At 32.6% G+C, this 18987-nt stretch overlaps 1 protein-coding gene across 1 annotated transcript; it reads left to right on the top strand.

Annotated features, from left to right (window-relative positions):
• Nucleotides 1–15062: 15062 nt before the first annotated feature.
• On the top strand, nt 15063–16941 carry LOC130721119 (LOB domain-containing protein 1-like). The gene is made up of 2 exons (XM_057571852.1): nt 15063–15485; nt 16366–16941. Exons 1-2 carry the CDS (start codon nt 15150–15152, stop codon nt 16699–16701), a joined length of 672 nt encoding a protein of 223 aa, XP_057427835.1. The 5' UTR covers nt 15063–15149; the 3' UTR covers nt 16702–16941.
• The last annotated feature ends 2046 nt before the right edge of the window (nt 16942–18987 follow it).

Raw genomic sequence — 18987 nt, 5'->3', positions numbered from 1 at the left:
CAAATATTGGAAGCCAGTTTTCTTGCAATGCTATGTTAGTCCAATGAAAGCAGTTCTTCATTTCTTCCACAAGGACAAATGGGATGGATCACACTTAGTTTATTCTCCAGGGTACTCAAATATTACACATATATACTTGTTTGAGTTGGAAACATCCATATTATTGTGAAACCAGCTCTCTCAGCGGAATTGTTTTTTGCCATTCCTCAAATTTGGATCCTCTACAGCTTATGCCGCAGACAAATAACCATAAAATTTAATGTAACAATTTGTTTTTTATTTAGACTGATTCCCAACCATTTATAAAAAGCAATGGGCTATGATGATCTGCAGGAGAGAGCTTTAGAGAATATGTGCGGCAAAAGATCCAAATTCTCATTCTCAAGACTCGAACTTGAGACTTTGTTAAAGAGAAATCAAACATTACCATTTGAAACAAACATCTGTTGGTTGGAGAACACTTAAAAGTCATTAGCTGCTAATTACTATTGTCAATTAAAGACGCCTCTGATCTTGTTGATTCAATAATTATTTGCTTAATATCGTTGAATAATTCATTAGTACAAGGCTAGCTTGATATTGAGGAATGTTTGTTTGTCTAACTTAATGTTGAGTCATACCTTGCAAGATACACATGATGTTGAATTGAATAGGTAGTTTTGATCTTTTACTAGTAATCAACTTCTGCTTAAAAAGGTAATGTTTTCTAGTGTTTAAGTTTTCTGTTTTCTTAATCCTACTTAGCTATGATAGCATGCAATGATTTTGGTTTTTCTTACATAATGTTAAGTCATCCCTGAATGATTCACATGAATCATGATATTGAAATGCTGTTTGAATTGGTTCTGATCTATTAAGTATAGCCACCTTCTGCTTCAAAAAGTAACATTTTCTAGAACTATCCTGTTAAGTTTGCTATTTTCTTAATGCTATTTTAAGGTTTTGATGTCAGAAGACAGCATGCAATATTTGACATTTGTGGCATGTAATTTTCTAACTAGACTGGCTCGACTAGTCAGCAAGTATTGTATATACTAACAAAATTGCCTTATAATATAATAAATTGATGTAAAAAGAAATGATGATAGCAGAAATGCTAATAATTTCTTTTATACCTTTTTGAATATATTTTTCAATTTCTTTTATGATTGAATTACATTTTAAAAAATTTGACACATATGTCTTGTAAGACACTAAGATCGTAATAATTCTGAAATTAGCATTTTTATGATTATTGAGGACTAAGGAGAGGGCAGAACAACTCTCTTACTTAGCGTGCGCTTGTCAAATAATGGTATCATTAAGAAGTGATTTGTAGACAATTGATGATGGGAAGACTAAAGAGAAACAAAACAGGAAGATAATCAAATATGAGTTTAATATAAGTTTAAAGTGTTTCTAGCTTGTATATATTTACATAAAGGACTTGAGTTAATGTATAATTTTAGTCTCCTTCTTTCTTCACTGTACTAGATGATGTGAGACTTCTCTAAGAGCTCTTTTGACCTCCTTTTTCACTTATTGTACGTCCTGGTCTGGACTTGCTCCATCATTACAATCAACATCAACTATCTCCGACATGTAATGGATGTATCTTGAGCATTCACTATTAACACCGGCGATCATAGTTCTCAGTTCTCACTACTTACACCGACAAAGAAAAACGAAAACACTTCGTCATAAAGAGTACACTTTACTTGGAAGTAAACCGTCCCAAGAATGTCTACATGTCGAAACCACTTGAAAATTTATGGAGCAACTTCCATGTTGGTTTTCTCCTAAAGTCCTCCAGTCATCGAAATAACGTTACCACTCACCCTGCACAAATGCCAATGTCGGTGCGCTATCACTACACATCTTGCCTCCATGTGAACCAATGCACATGTGTTATCACCACATATCTTGTATCGGTGTCGAAAAAAGTTCGTGTGCCACCTGGTTAATTACATGTCCACCTTGTGTAATCCTAATTGCATCAATCATCCATGACTTTCTCCAAGCTAAAATTTATTCTTCCATCCAATTTCTCCATCACAACATCATTGCTGCTGCATACTGATTGTAAATCGCGCACCATGTAGGTTCTCAGAAAAGAGAGGTGAGTCACAATGGACATGCTTAAACACAAAGTCGTTCCTAGTCATAACATTCCTAAATAGTAATTTCACAGTGTCATCATGTCTCCCACAGAAGATATCATCAGAGTCGTCACCATGGTTGAACCATCGACTTTGATACTACTGTTGAGAAAACCAAAGCGATATAAAACAGGAAGACAATCAACAATACAAGAATATAATGTGAAATACTCTAATTCGGGTAAAAACTATGGTCGTTGACAAAACCAATAACCAGAACAAAACATTATGTGAAATTTGTTACAATGCATTGACTTCACTCTAAATACCACCCCATGACCTCAATATATCCACACTTTCTAAAGTAAATATTTGAACTGCATTTCACACACGCTAAAACAAGAGTACAAGAGAAAAAGAAGAAGTACAAATATAAACTTAAAGTGTTTCCAATTCATATATTTTTAAACAAAAAAATTTGAGTCAATATATAGCATTGACCTTCATCTTCTTTTACCATGCTAGACAATGTGGAATTTCTCTAAAAGCTTTTTATTTTTCTTCATCATTTCCTTCACTAAGCAATGTGAGATCTCCAACATTAGAATCAACCTCAAACAATTGACTCCAAGATTAGTTTGCTTTTCACTTATGACATAATATATAAGCTAAATTAAAATTTGCTTAATATGAACTTAGGAAGAGTATTCGGCCTTTGGGATGTTTGAAACTGTGAACAAAATTATTCCTTCAATACTCTTCATTGTTGACAAGTATGAATAATATTAATGCACTCTATAAGCTTTGGCATACTTATGCAACATTAGAATCAATTATTACCAATTCATAAATTAAATCAAAATTTTCTCATTTCATGAACATTTTCTCACATAAAATGCTCCTTATAGTTATATTATATATTAATCACACTAGTCAGCGTTGGTGACTTGATGCTCATCTTTTTTGTGACAGTTTGGTTGACTCTTTTTCATGCCCCCAAAAAACGTTTTTCACAAAGAAAGCAGATTCAATTATCAGGAAAAATAATAATGATGATGAGCCTCAATATAGTTTCATTTGTCTTTATAATTTTCTTTGCACATTTGTTAGTGTTTGTCTAAAAGGAGACAGTTTCTTGTCCTGGCATTAGAAGCTGATTAATTAATCAATATAGTAATGAAGTTAGTTGAATTAGTATATAGGCCCCTTGCTCTTAATTTCAAATTATTTGAACTTTAGAAGGAGTTAAGGTCCACACGGGGTGGACCTCCCTCACTTGCTTAGTTCATTATGATCTTCATAGTGCCTTAGCTCTGTCTTTGGTTATAGCAGTAACTTGAAAAGCTTCAGAAGTTACAATTAGATTCATTGAATTTTTAATTTGTTTTGTTTTGTCTCAGTTCATTGAAAATTAAACTCGTGAAAAGGTTTTCACTGCACTAAATAGAGCTAGATGGCACATGGATTATCATCCTTCTTGACCATTTTTCTAATCAATTCATCTTGTGTGGATTCATTTCTTATACGAAATAGAGACATCTTGATTGAATTAGTCATTGGATTAAGGCAGGCTTTTAAGGCAACTCAACCACATTTTGAAACCCAAAGTAGAAGGTAAAAGACCAATGGCGAGAAAATAACCCATTACAAGAAAATCACTCCATATATACATTTGGAAAGTTATAAAGGCCAAAAAACCATCGAAAATAGTCACTATTAACTTAGCATTCACAAAAAAAAATTCATCAACGACATTATCAGTCAATAATGACGGCGGTAGATTTATTTCTTTGCAGCAGTAGTTACCGCGCGTCAAGTTAATAATGGTTCCAACTGTCAATATGTACGTAATCTAATATACCACCTAAATAACGACAGATAAATCTATCAATATTTTGACGGTCTTTTCAATTTTTCATTGTTGACTAAAGACGCTACGATCTATCGGAACTCTTGTCTATGATTTCAAATTGCTAACGACCTAGACCATTGGTCACAACAAATAGTCACATTTATGAGACCTTAGGTTACTGACGACCATGAGTAATGACTTGCGAAAATCTACATAAAGTGTTTGTAAAATGTCATTTTCACACTTATCGTAGTCTTCTTGCAACTTTTAGTCATTCTTTTTGTGATACGTTTCAGTAAAAACCTATAATTAAGCGCTTGTGTTAATAAATAATTATGACATAAGCACTTATTTAAAAATTTAATGAGTTAAGCTCATGATGTAGGTATAATTTTTTTTTTTAAAGTATAAGATATTATTGAAAATAGGAACAACAAGAGAACAACTCTCTCATGAAATAGGTATGTAGAATGTCTAACCATAAATACTTATCCGGAAGTTAATCGAAGAGATTCATTTCAATTCGGAACTTGAGAGTAGGTCATAAAATATAGTTATAAATTTGACCATGTTTAAATATTTATGCTATAGATAAATTTAAATAAATTATTCTAAAAGTGAACTTAAAGACCCAAAAGACCTGGAAATAAATAATTTCAAGGTCCGATGGCCCAATTGCAATAGAGAGTGGAGACTACGTTGAGGGTGGTCTAAGTTAAAGCCTTGAACTGTGGAAAGACTTACTACTGTATAAATGTATAATGAAGCCTAAAGACAAAAATAAGTATTGAATAACGACAGAAATATTCGCCAATCCCCAACTATCATCACTAACCCATGTTACAACCTTGTCTATTTTCCAACTTAAGGGGGGGAAAGATTAACCTATTGGTGCATTTTCCAGCCTAGAAAGATCTATTTGTAATTTTGCATAAAAATATTCATAAATATTTAATTTGTATCTTGACCTACAAAAATTGAGTGTTTGTGACCCAACCAAACAAGCACAAGTGTTGCTACCTTTTAATTATATTTGATTTCTTAAAAAAAAAAGTTTAATAGATATACATGGTTAGTGTAATTTTTATACCGATAATCAATTCGCAACATAACATGTAAAAAGAATAATAACTTTTGTTTTTTAGTGATAGTTTGCAACGTGTGCATATTTAGAGTTTGTGATGGATAAAATGGTTAATAGTCAAATAAGTCTCTGATTTTGTAAACGAGTTTAATTTTAGTCTTTCGGCAGAAAAAATAATGTTTAGTAACAGGAAAAAATAGTCAATAATTATAAAAATAACTGGCACTAAACATTATTTTTACGTCGAAAGACTAAAATCAAACCCAACTTATAAAATCAGTGACTAATTTGAACATTAATTCGGCTAAAAATTACTACAAATTGCAAGTTTCACAAAGGTCTTAGGCGTAAGTTATTTTCAAAGCAATGCCACGTAAGCTAGTAGTTGAGGATGGTGGTTGCTAAAGAATATTCGTGTCTCTTATGTGGTGGCATGTGTATCTATTCATATTACGTGGTAAATTGGCATCCTATGTGTTTGGTATTTTTTGCCAAAAGAAATTTAGCTTGCATTCTCTAATTAGAGAAATATTTTTAATAAATAATAATAATGCTATCCTAATCCTACATTCCTACTATAGAAATTTGGATTTCTTTGAATGCTTGTTAGTGAAACTGAATACAAGCAGAGCTTAGTGTTGGTCATATCTCTCATCAAAGGGTGCTATTCGATAATGTCAATCTATCACATTCTCCGTTAATTCGAGTGAGCATTACGGATTACCGCCGCTTTTGTCATTATGTGTAAATATTAAAAGAAGAGCAAAATACAATCACCCCCTTAAGATTTGTAAGAATGACACTTCACCTCATTATTATCTGAAATATACACCTCATCCCATTTATATAGAGGCAAAGTTTAGTGACAAATTTTTTTTTGTCACAAATAGTTACTGATTAGTTATAATTTAAATAAATTTAATGCATATACTATCATACATTAATTTATGAAAATAATTTAACAGAATTAAATTTGAAAAAACCAACCATTGTACATGTCGAGCCCACGCCTCATCCATCTCCAAACCATGTTTTTCACCACAAACGGCCACCACCAAGCCTTTATTCTCTTTAGCCCGGCGGCCACCGTCCCAAAACGTGAAACTTTATGGCACCACCATGCTTCAAAGTTGTGTTGCGACCTGAACCCTAGAGGATCTGACCAAACCACACCTCGCACCATCGGTGACGGTGCCCTTTCGATGTGAATCACACATCGATCAAAACCACGTGTTCTTCTACTTCTTCTGAACTTCGCCTCATTGGTGTTGTCGAGGAACCCTCTGTTAGTTTAAGATGTTGCTGAATTTTATTAAAAAACAGTGCTCCACCACATCGTTGGGTTGTAGTAGCCTCAGATCCACTTCATATTTCTTAATTTTATTTCTCTATCTTCTTCATCCATTTGTGTTCACTCTCATTAAAAAATTAATTGGTGACCACCACTGCGTTTGTGTTCATTATTGTAAGTGCCGTCGGACAATCTTTGAATATCAATCTGTGTTTCTTTGAAAAAAAAAAAAGTCAAAACAACACATCATGCACGATGTATGAAAGGTTGAAATGTTGTAGTTCCTTTTCCAAGACAGTGATCCTAACAACAACAAAGGGCAACAACCTGTCTTCACCACCCTCCCCCAAAATCCACAGAGAATTGGCCACCCTAATGTGTAGAACATCGTCCCCAAAGTAGCGGGTAGTTGCTACTGTATCTGTATCGAAACAGTGGCATCCAAAGTTTGAGAATGGATTCCATGAACATGATATGAAGGGGTCCAAAACAACTGTTGCTGCACCAGGTTTTTGAACGGAAAAAAGTCCGACACTATTGCGGTAAGTGAAGACCAAACCGATCATTTTGAAACTACGAGGATTAATCATGATTGAAAGCTACTTAACTGTGTTATCCTCCGTAGATTAGCTAGTTCTACTTCTACGGGTTGGGGGAGATGAACTATAGCAACAATCATACATACATACATGCATGAACTGTTGAATCATGCATATCTCAATATTATTGTTTATTAATTAAGCACGTTTTTTATTGACTTTGAACGAATTAGCAGCTGTTGCTATGAGTCATGTGTCACGTTATAACGGTTAAAGATATATATGATTTTATTCTTGACTTTGAAATTGATGTTCTATAATTCAGACTCAAAGACAAGTGTCATCATTAAAAATATATAATTCATGTACCATTGATAACGGTTTTAATAACTTCACACATTACAAGTGATTTTAATTTTTAGGCCATTAGAACCCGCATATGTTGATAAATTGTGTGGGGTTTAGAAATTACTTTCCATTTTAGATGGGGTGCTAATTATTTTAAAAGTTTCACATGGTAATCAAGGAGAAAATAGTTCGATCGATGAGCAATCGGGGTACCCATATACAAGAAGAGGTGACATACATTTTCTGTAACAAGACAGAGAATGTTCAATTTTTTTTCTTGATCAGTAAATGCAATCATGCCATGAGGAAATTGTTGTAAATAAGTTGGCTTCTACACCTAAATTGGCATGCATTGACAAATAATTTTCCTTTTTAAGCTGATTCTTATTGCGTAAGGGATTATATATGCGTGTTTTCTAGTGTATCTCTTATCACCTCCATGTTTGTTTTTTTTTATTGTTTTCTAGCTGTTGGAAACTTGGAATGAATGTTCATCACGCAATTGACGTGCATTGCAATCTGCATGCATCAGGTCGAGTTTGCAAAGTTACGCACATGGTATGAGTTTGAATTAAAACATGTCATGAGTACTTCTATGAATGACAAGGTTGAATCAACTATTAGCTTTTGTATTCCAAAAGATTTTATATGTCTCTCCAACGTAATGAACAGCTATATTACAGTGTGAATTTTAGAAGACATTTGCAATGCCGGCCTGCTGTTATTTTCACATCAGCATAAGATTCTTATGCTCAAATGTTTTTTTAGAAATGCCAAATATAGAAAAAGCCAAAACACAATTATATGATTTTTTTAGGAATTCAGAATTCTAACATATATATATATATATATCCCAGTAAAATATGTGACATAATTATACACCAGATAATTAGTTAGGAAATATAGTATCTAATTTCATAGCTAATCAGCAGCTACATATATGCTTTAGTCAGCCTTTTTTCGGGTCATGATCTGAGTATTGATAGCTTTGAAGAGAATCAAATTAAAGAAACCAAAATGTATATAACTTTTGTAATATGTGTTTTCGTGTATAAAATTATTTGTAGCATTTTCCTACACGGCAAATTAGTTTTATGTTTTTTGTAGGTAAATTCTATGGTACCCTGAATCTTTTTTGGGTGTGGTACCTGCATTAAGTAATTTAATAGATTATTATCATGTTATTTAAGGTAAATACTACATTTTTAGATTTTACTTCACTTGTCAATTAACTTTATCTCATGAAATTCATTTTTTAATGAAATATGGACGAGTGGTGGAAACGAATGATGATGATGGAGATGCGAGTAAAATGATCATGGTTGATGGATGAACAAAACTCAGAAAACACAACTCGCATATCTCACGTCCCTAAAAATAGAACATTGCATTACTATGATAGAACAAAATCAAAATTTTAATCAATACACGAGTCTTTATTATTGAACTAGCTCGTATTAGGTATCACGCATTAATCTGGCTTAAGGTACCACATCAATCAACTTTTTTTTAACTTTCTATTTTGTCATAGTAAAAAAATGAGTTATGATATATACAGACCTCTCCACCACTTTTCCACCTTAATTTCTATCTATTTCTTTCTTCTTTATCAATCAAATCAACTATCACATCTATATTTTCTCTCTCCTTTCTTCCTATCTCTCTCATCTTCCACCTCCCCATACCTCAAAGATGAGATGTGAAGTTATAATTATTCTAAAAAAAACCGCCATGAAATCAGGGGGTGTCTCTTGTGCTAAAATTTACCAATCTTTTATTTTACTATGTTTTTTAGGCCTCATTTGTGATAATTTTTAGTTAATTTTATGTTTCAAAAATATCTAAAAACCAAAATTAGCTTTGAGTTATATAATCTAGATGTAGTTTTGGTGTGGCTTTTAGTTTTCAAAAGTTGTAAGTTCATGAAATTCACCAATATTGCAAGACATTAAAGCAATTATTATTTATATTTAAGCAATCAACTTTCCAAGTGAGCATCCTCCAATTGAAAAAAATAGTAACTTTGCTTATAGCTAGCAATGGGTTAGACAATTCCTGCATTATGAATGCTCTAATCAATTAAGATTAAAAAAAATAAAAAAATTAAGATTAATGTAGTATTAATGAAAATCTTGAGTGATTTTAATAGTCATTTTGGACTTTTTTGAATCAACATTTTGGACTTTGAAGTTGTGGCTTTTAAGTCAATTGATCAATTAATTAATTATTTTGTATTTATGTGTAGATCTCACCATCATAAAAGCTTTCTTTGCCGGTGGAGATTCAAATACATTATTTTTAGATGATCAGCTTAGAATATTGTAATTTTAGAGATTTTTGAAGATTTGTGTGGAAGAATAACTCGTAGAGCTAACACCATTAATCCAAGAAGATTGATCAATATGGAGGGTTCCTGTTAGTAAACTATGTTTCATATATGTGGATAAACAACATTATATTATTTTCAATCAAGAACACAAAATGACACAAACTGAGGCATTATTTTTGAAGTTTTGGTCAATAATAGTGAGCCAAATTAAACTAAATTAAAGAAATTAAAATCAATCAAATTTAATTAAACAAGCTAGAAGATCTCTCATTTCGCACATGATGGGATTGGATCCGCTGTGGTTCAAAGAAAAGTTTCAAGGACAGAGGCGTATCTAGGTAGGGGCAAGCAGGGGTCATCGCACCCTCAATTTTTTTGAAATGTTCACCGACTATAGGTATTTTTATATAGAAGATATTATAACATTTTGTGATGTTCATCAAGTTGAAGTTCATGACATGAAAGCCCATTATTTTATGGGTAATGGTCGTCATAAGAAACAAGATGGAGATAAGGAACATCATTATAGGATATATGTATTTTATTCTGCAATTGATTTGCAACTATCTGAATTAAATAGAAGATTTAGTGTAGAAGCAGTGAAGCTTCTCTTACTTAGTTCAACTTTAGATCTTAAGGAAAATTTTAAATCATTTGGTTATGAGAAAATTTGTAAGCTTATTGAGAAATTTTATGCAGATAATTTTTCCGAGCTAGAAAAGAGAAATTTGTCGTTTCAAGTTCCAACTAAGACATTATCATTCAGATATTTTCCGAGATCCTAATTTAGGAAAAATTTCTAGTTTATCCGAGTTTTACCAGAAGTTAGTTGAAACTGGAAAAACAACAATATTTCCACTTGTTGATAGATTGATACATCTTGTTTTGACATTCCCTGTTTCAACAGATCGAATCTACAGAACGATCTTTTTATGAAATGAAAGTTGTTAAGACTTCGGTTTTGCAACAATTGAAGATGATCTTCTCATAAATTTATTAATTGTATATATCGAGAGAGAAATTACTGAAGATTTTGATACCATAATTGATAAATTTAGTACAATGAAATAACGAAGAGTTGTATTTAAATAATCTTTTATAATTTAAAGTTTATATAATATTCAATGAAGATTTTTTTAGTCTTATATTTCGCCCCCTATAAGAAAATCCTGGATACGCCCCTAATCAAGGGGTAAAATTCTATCATGCAGTACCATTCACACTAACTTGATCCAATTCACTCTCTCATTTTCTAGGGGTGTTTTGTGTTGCTTATTTTGGCTTAACACTCTTCTCATATGCCTAAAATGTCACATATATATACTTTAAATGTCTCACGGAAGAGAAAATGAATTATCAATGCAGGAAAGAAAATTGTATTTTACTCAACCCGAAACACCTTATGCAATCGTTGCCTCATATCTCTTTCACTCTTTCATGGAGGAGCAGTTCTATCGATGATTCCATGTTGATATGATGCTAGTTTCCATTGCCAACTGAATTAAGATTTAACTTAAAACGTGTTTGATTTACTGTTAAAAAAAAAACAGAAAGATAATGCATCTTAATACAAGTTGTTCTTCAACAAAAAGTATACTAAGATATGTTTTTTTTCTTTCTATTTTCGTAAAGTTATAACTATCATATGTAAATTATTATATACTCACACATCACAACTAACAAACAATTGAGATGTCGGATTGTTGGACCAATATTTGGGCCCAAAAAACATTCGGCCCAAAGCACACAAGGTAGTCGAAAATGGATTGAAGGAGAAAGGTGAAATGCGCCAAGTTAAAGAAGAGGTCGAATTCGACAAAGGGACAGTGGTGACTGTTGCTACAAACACGGGCGTATTTAACACGTGCAGCATTGACTGAGTCAGGTTTTCACCACGATGGCTGAATACGTGGCTAATAGGCGGTTGAAACGGTTGAAGAATACGATCTCCACCACGACGCAGGGAACTTCCGGGGCAAGCATCAGATCGTGGGGAATCAGACTCACTAACCCATCCAGTAAGGGAGAAAAACCGCCAAGAACACGCGGGACATGTAGCTCTATAAATAGGAGAATTCAAGTCAAAAAAGGGGTTCCCAACTCAACTCTGAAAAACTCACTAAAAAGCTCTGATGTCCGCATCAATGAGACTCAAGGAGCAAGACGTGATGATGGAGGAGTACGTTGCAGAACCAGATGTTTATCTTTTTTGCATTTAAGCCTGTCGCGTTGCTTGTTAATTTTGCTAGTCCTGTTGTTTAATTTCGTGTCGAAATTTACGTTTCTTGCAGTTTCCTTTTTACTTTGTCACACTTTGATCTTCATGTAATTGATCCGCATTTAATGAAATCCAATTTCTTCTGAATCAGTCACTGTTGTCGAAAATATCAACTCACACACAACACTTTGGCAAGACATTTTCCCAAAAGAACCCTAATTCTAAACTTCCTTTAGTCGAACTAAGAGGATATTTGTTTACCAAAAACCACCGTAAACACGGATAAAAGATTTTCGGTGAACGATTTGTTGGAATACCAATTATAATAAGAAGTCTCACATATTAGACGAAAAAACGTGTTGAGCAACTTAATAGTTAAAGTAAAGAACTCATACATTCAATAATTTTAGGTGAAAAATATGATATTTAATCTACTTATAATTTATTCTTTAGTCCAATATTGAAATCTCTAAGAATTTTACAGTCTCTTGTGGCCAATACCAATTGCAAGCTGCATAGTCATCCAATAGTTTTGTGAATATAAACCTCGAAATTGAACACCATTTTTTTACAGTTGTTTGCCTCTGGATATGAAATATGCCTAACAAGTCATGGTCATCATGTCGGAAATTTTAATCTTTATTATACCTTGTGTGTCAGTTCAGTTGTCACTATATAACCGTCACTGTTTTCTTTGCTATTATTATTACTACCATTGGTCACAATTATTACCGTCATTGTTTTACGCCTGTATTGTGATAATTGTCGAAATAAACATAATCATAACATCTAACTATATAAATCATTACTCGTACAAGTTTCATCTTTAAAACCTTGCAAGAACTGCCCGGGTAAACTTCATTTCCTTTTTTATTATTATTAATTGGAGGACAGAACACCACAAAGTGAAGGTACCATGTTTTACATTAAAATTCTATTGCTATAATCTCAAATAAAATAATCACATTTGCCGAAATATAGTGTAAGTTAATGACATTTTTGCTTGCAGTTTTTAAAACAGTTTTCAGTTTTTAAAAACTTGAAAACCTGTTTGTTATGACCTGTTTTAAAAACATGTTTAAATTCTTTTTTAAAACAGTTCTAATTTAGATGTTTTAAATTTCAGTTTTTAGTTTTCAGATATCAGTTTTCTAAATATTGGAAAATATGTCAGTTAAACTGTTTTTTTCTTCTGAAAACTGTTTTTAAAAATTGTTTCTGAAAACTGTTTTAAAAATGACCCTAAATGGCTTGAGAAATTTACAGTTTTGTTACCAACCATCCATTTGTATTATTATCTACAATCTTCATAGAAGTTTATTTGCAAGACTATAAAGTCAGTCGTTTGGGTGAATCAATCAACTAAATTTTCAATATTTTCTCCCTTTTCAAAAGATCAAAATGCATTAAGCAAAAATAATAACTGCGGAGGCCAGGTCATTAACCTGAATTAAAGAAACAGGTATCGGATCCTCAATCCAAATAAAATCACTAGAAGAAAATTGTCAAATTATCTACTATAGAATTATTTGTTCGACAAACAAAAGATAAATCAATAAAATTAAAAGATGAAGATAAACGATAAATAAGAGTGTCTTCCAAAATGTCACTTCCAAAGTCTTAAAATATTACATTAGCATACAATTTGATTTCACAAAACAAAAATCAGAAGCAGCCACAAACCATTCTTTCTTAATTTCACATATCCGTGTCAAAGAAAACAACGGATAATTATCTGTAAGTCTCATTTCGTACACTACTTTCCAGGTTGATGCTGTATCATATTCTCTTGTATATTATTTTTTAAGTAATCTTCGTTAATAGGATAACGATTCTGTTGAAAAATCATACATTGAAAATTATTAAGTTAACCCTCCAGTTTTCTTTTTATTTCGTAAAAACACACCAAAACTGAAACACATGGTAAAATCCATTGACCACTGTTTGACCATGTCATGATTGATAGCATCCACAACAAAATCCCTTTACACACTACTAAATTCTTTCAGAGTGAAAAAGAATTAAATCACCATCAAGTTAAATAATTTCCACAATGTACAGTTTAAACATCTTGTTCATTAAAAAAAAAATCTTGCGGAGTGCTAAGGGTTATATGTAAGGTGGATTGTTTAGAAATTGTGGAAATTTTGGCGCATGACGGACATCTTTTCGTGAGTTAGTTTGGAGTTCCTTGATCTTCTGCTTCTTTTGAGACGTGATTGGAGTGTTACTCTCTTGTACTCTTTAGAGATGCAAACGTAGCAGCAAATTGTCTTCCTGAGCTAGCCTTCAGTATTCCTATACTCATCTTGAGGCTCCACCTCAGCAGAATACTCTCATCTCGACTAGGAGGTGTTAGTCTTGTAGTCTTTTTTGTAGTTTTTTTATTTTTTGTTGTAAAAAAAACAAGTTAAATAATTTAACTAATTAAATTCAATGAGTAAAACTTCCGTGAAAATATAATGTGTAAACGGTCATTTATGTACATACACACTATCCAAAATAAATATTTAAATTACATTTTACAATACTTTAAAACAAAAACATGAGCAAGAAAAACGTTATAAATACAAGCTTAAAGTGTTTCTTAATTGTGATGCATTTATAAGTTTTTATTTGGATGGTTTCGTAGCTCACATGGTTAAGGGTAATTGAAGGTGAATGATTGAGTTAAGGGTAATTGCAGGTGAAGGGTGAGGTTCGAATCCTGAGAATGAATAATTTGTACTAATTTACTAACAACTAATATTTGCCTATAAAAAATAAAAACATAAGTTTATATCTAGTTTTGAACTCCCTCATTTTTTACTAACTTAGTGTGCGACTTACAATTTGCAATCAACCGCGAACATTTTTTCATCGAGGATATTTTTTGTTCTTAACCATTATCGTTTATCATGAGACTAATATCTCATTTTATAATCTAACACATGAGATTCACTAATGAATTTTTTTCAATTTCGGTGATCGGAAATCAAATTTCTAACCATTTATGAAGTGTAAGTGTCTCCGAAAGTTAGCTTAAATGATAAGAGATAAGAGACATAAAGGTTTGAAAGGGTGAAGAGAAAATGGTCTACGGTTCGAATCCTGATGAGAACTAATTTATTAATTTTTTTAGAACTTGATAATATTTGAGTATAAAAAAAAAAGTGAAGTGTGAGTTGTTATTCCATTGAGTCATCTTTTTTCAAAGAAGGACATTTCATACGGCTTTTCCAAAATACACGGTCATTTTGCCACTATAATACGTAGGATGAAGTCACCCACTCTGACCCAACATGTTTCCCCTTTGGTCTATATATATAGCCACACGCACCCTTTAGTTTCCATGACATGCCACAAAGCAAAAGCCAAACAAAATCCCTTCAAATATTGCCTCTGTTTTCCTCTGTTTCTCACAATACACGATGGCACACAAAGTGAATTCCCCACCAATCCCAATCCATGTTCCCACCATGTTCTCTAACTCTCCCCCATCTTCATCTTCTTCACCTCCTACACAATCCCCTATACCTTTCCCTTCACCCTCTCAGCGCTCTCCCTCTGCCACCGCCGCCGCCGCTCCTCCTCCTCCAACATCTCCTCAGCCAGTGGTGGTTAGTCCCTGTGCAGCCTGCAAGATTCTCCGCCGGAGGTGTGTGGAGAAGTGTGTCCTGGCTCCCTATTTCCCTCCCACTGATCCACTCAAGTTCACCATTGCTCATAGAGTCTTTGGAGCTAGCAACATCATCAAGTTCTTGCAGGTAACATACATTTTTCACATTATTATTTAATTTTTTGTGTGTGACCATTTCACACTTCATGGCATGCCATTTTCTTGAAAGACAGCAAAATATTAGTTGAATTGTCACTGGTCATTTTGGAGAAATGAAATCATGGGTTTTGGTCAAAAGTGGGAGAAAAAAGCTAGTACCTTATTGATGGGCATGATGAGTTGTTTTCTAACTTCCTAACACATCAAAGCTTGTGCATAATTCTATCTTCTTTCTACTCCCACCACTTTTTAATCTTTCTAGAAAGAAAAAAATGGCAAGTCAAATAACATCCTCCATACATTAATTGGAAGGCATGGGGTTATTATTTTAGCTTAAGCAATAGGAAATATAAAATTATTTATCCTTCTATTTTTTTTCACCAATTAAATAATGTCAATGTAAAATGTAAGGTTAAAATTTCTATACTCATGTTTATATGACACAATTTAATTAAGAAAACATAGAAAGGGGACAAAATTATTCAAGTAGAAAGTCTCTCATTCGAGTCCTTAGAATACAACTGTATTGAACACTTGTTATGAAGAGTTTTGCATTTCATCATAATGATTATAGCGACTCAAACATGATTTACTTAGATACATTGGGGTTAAAAGAAAAGATAACATCCTGCTTGTTAATCTTTTTTCTTTTCTTTCTTTTCTGGGATGCTCCCATAGTGTAACCACTTTATTAGATCATAGGTCAAACTTAGGTGCCCACATTTTGGAATCAATACTATGAATTCTGGTCAAAGGGGGCATTAAACACATAGCCTGCACTGCACAATTTTTCCTATTTACTACTCAAAATTCAAATTACTTGGAGTACAATTTGTAGTTAACAACAAGAAAATTGCATTAATTTTCAGGAGCTACCAGAATCCCAGAGAGCAGATGCTGTGAGTAGCATGGTGTATGAAGCAAATGCTAGGATCAGAGACCCAGTTTATGGCTGTGCAGGTGCAATATGCCAACTTCAAAAGCAAGTTAGTGAGCTGCAAGCACAACTAGCCAAAGCTCAAGCTGAAATGGTTAACATGCAGTGCCAACATGCTAATCTACTAGCACTAATTTGCATGGAAATGACTCAAACTCAATCACCAGAACAACAACAGAACATAATTCAGCCACAAACTCATGTTGATATGAGCTGCTTCTTAGAGGACAACAATTTTGGCTCTGCTTGGGAACCTCTTTGGACATGAAATTGATGAACTATGTATCTTTTTTATGTTCCGCTTGTTCCGAGTTGCAGACTGGATGGCAGGAGACAATCCATCTAGACCAGCAGACCATTCAGGAAACCAGCATGAACAATGTATCTTATTTTAGAGTATTAATTTTTCTATAGTAACTACTAAACTTCCAACCTCCTAGTAGGAAGAGAGAATGAAAATTACTATACTGAGGAAATTAATTTCAATAAAAGTCATATTAATTAGTTATATGGTAGATATGGGTCATGGTTTGTCTGCTTCTTCAATTCATTAGTCATTTCACAAGCCAAGAACTTTTGACAAGTGATCAAAAAGAAAGGGAAAAAAGAAGAAAAGCATAATTGATGACGGTCTTCCCCAATCTAATGATTCAAGAGAGAAAAGAGATATAGAAGAAGAAAATGAGTACAAGAGATGGCTTTTTCTAGTTTGAGTCAGCATCGTATGGAAACAGATATGCAAACTATTTGGATTTGGACCACTTAAAAATTTCATTTTCTTGTGTTAAATGAGAAAAGAAATTTTGTGGTACCTACAACAGTGGACAATATGAAAGTTCTTTCATTATCTGATCTGATAACTTATAAACTACAAATTTTGCTTTCTGTCTCTGATACCATATCATTGCTAAGCTCTCTAGCCTACTTGGTGCTTAGCTTCTATAGCGGTTTTAAGACTAGACAAGACTAACTTTATGCTTCTTATAAACTTTTTTTTACAATTGTGTCTTTTTTCTCCTTTTATAATTTACATTGACTTGTATCTTAAGCTCTTATTAAAAATCTTTTTGAAAAGTTCATAAAATAAAGTCGCCTATCACATATTTTTTATAATAATGGCTTCATTTGTCCTCTTAGCTTAGTTTGGACTATATGTGATTTTGATCCCAAATTCTTTTAATTATCTTCATTTCCTTTTCAAATGGTGTAGGGTTTATGATGGATTGGATATACAATGCAATTTTAAAAGTCATAAACTGAAAAAAATAAAATAGTTAAATATTGAAGGAATGTGCTGAATATATGATATTAGGGTTCTAAAAGATGGAAAATTGGGATTTTTTTGTTTTTTATTGAAATTTAGCTAGTTTAGCGTATTTTGATGGGGAAAAGTTCTACAATGATTAAGTTGATTTAATTTGACAAAAAATTTAAAAAATGAGAATTTAAGAGTTTTGAGTAGTTGTTGAGGGACTCGATTTTAACAATTAAAAAAGTGTGGAGTGGCTAATTAAATATGCACTAGAAATTAGCAGAAGACTAAAATTACCCATAATCCAAACTATTGGACTAAATGTCTAATTAAAATAATACAAATAAAATTATCATAACATAAGTGCATTGACATTAATTTACTACCTGTATTTTGCTTTTGTATTGATGAGTAAAGGACACAACCCACTTTTTCTGATAATGGTAAGCTTTTCTTAAAGTCCCGGTGGTTGGTTTCTTGAATGAAAAAAAAAAAAGATTAATGTGATATTATTATGAAAGTACTATACATAGGAAAAATTAAAGGCTTAAACATATTTTTTATTTCAAAAAAAAAAAGGCTTAAACATATTTTTGGTCTTCTAAAATTATGGTCTTTTGGTTTGGCCCTTCAAAACATTTTTTGTTAGTATACACTCCTAAATGCAAAATGATACTGAGATTTCAGCCCCTGCTGTCAACTTATGTCGTTTAGAGGGATCAAAACCAAAGAACCATAGTTTTAGAGGGACTTAGACGTGATAAAAATTGAGTTTTATGTCCCTCTAAAATAATGGTTCTTTAATTTAGGTCCTCTAAAATCATGGTTCCTTATTTTAGGTCCACTAAAATATGCCACGTCAGCGTCTGTTAGGTAAAGGTAACGAGAGGAGCTTATACCTCCATATAATTTCAAAATAAGGGTACATACCAACAATAAATATTTAGAGGGGCCTTAATCAAAATACCCTAATTTTTTAGGGACCAAAAACATATTTAAGCCAAAATAAAAATCGGAAAACATTAAATATTATACCAAAAAAAATTTGGGCACCGCGGAATTCACAAATTACCATAATGCTTTATACGATAATTAACTATAAAAAGTTTTACACACATTAGTTGGCGAACCCTTCATTAATGACTCAAATTTAATCACAAGTGTGATATGGTGGTTAGTTCACCTCATCTCTTAACTAAGAGCATCTCTATCCCTAGGTTTGTAGTTATTAGTTCTTAGCATTATTTATGTGAGCTTGTACTGTCACATGTGTTTAAACAACATTTGCAGATTTCGCTCCAA

This window comes from Lotus japonicus, chromosome 5 (genome assembly GCF_012489685.1).
Source record: "Lotus japonicus ecotype B-129 chromosome 5, LjGifu_v1.2".
NCBI lineage: Eukaryota > Viridiplantae > Streptophyta > Magnoliopsida > Fabales > Fabaceae > Lotus > Lotus japonicus.
This window is presented reverse-complemented; position numbering and strand designations above follow the sequence as displayed.

Coding starts and splice junctions, on each gene's coding strand:
- LOC130721119 (XM_057571852.1), top strand. CDS start 15,150: ATGGCACACAAAGTGAATTCCCCACCAATCCCAATCCATGTTCCCACC. Junction 15,486..16,365: donor ACATCATCAAGTTCTTGCAG/GTAACATACATT, acceptor ATTAATTTTCAG/GAGCTACCAGAATCCCAGAG.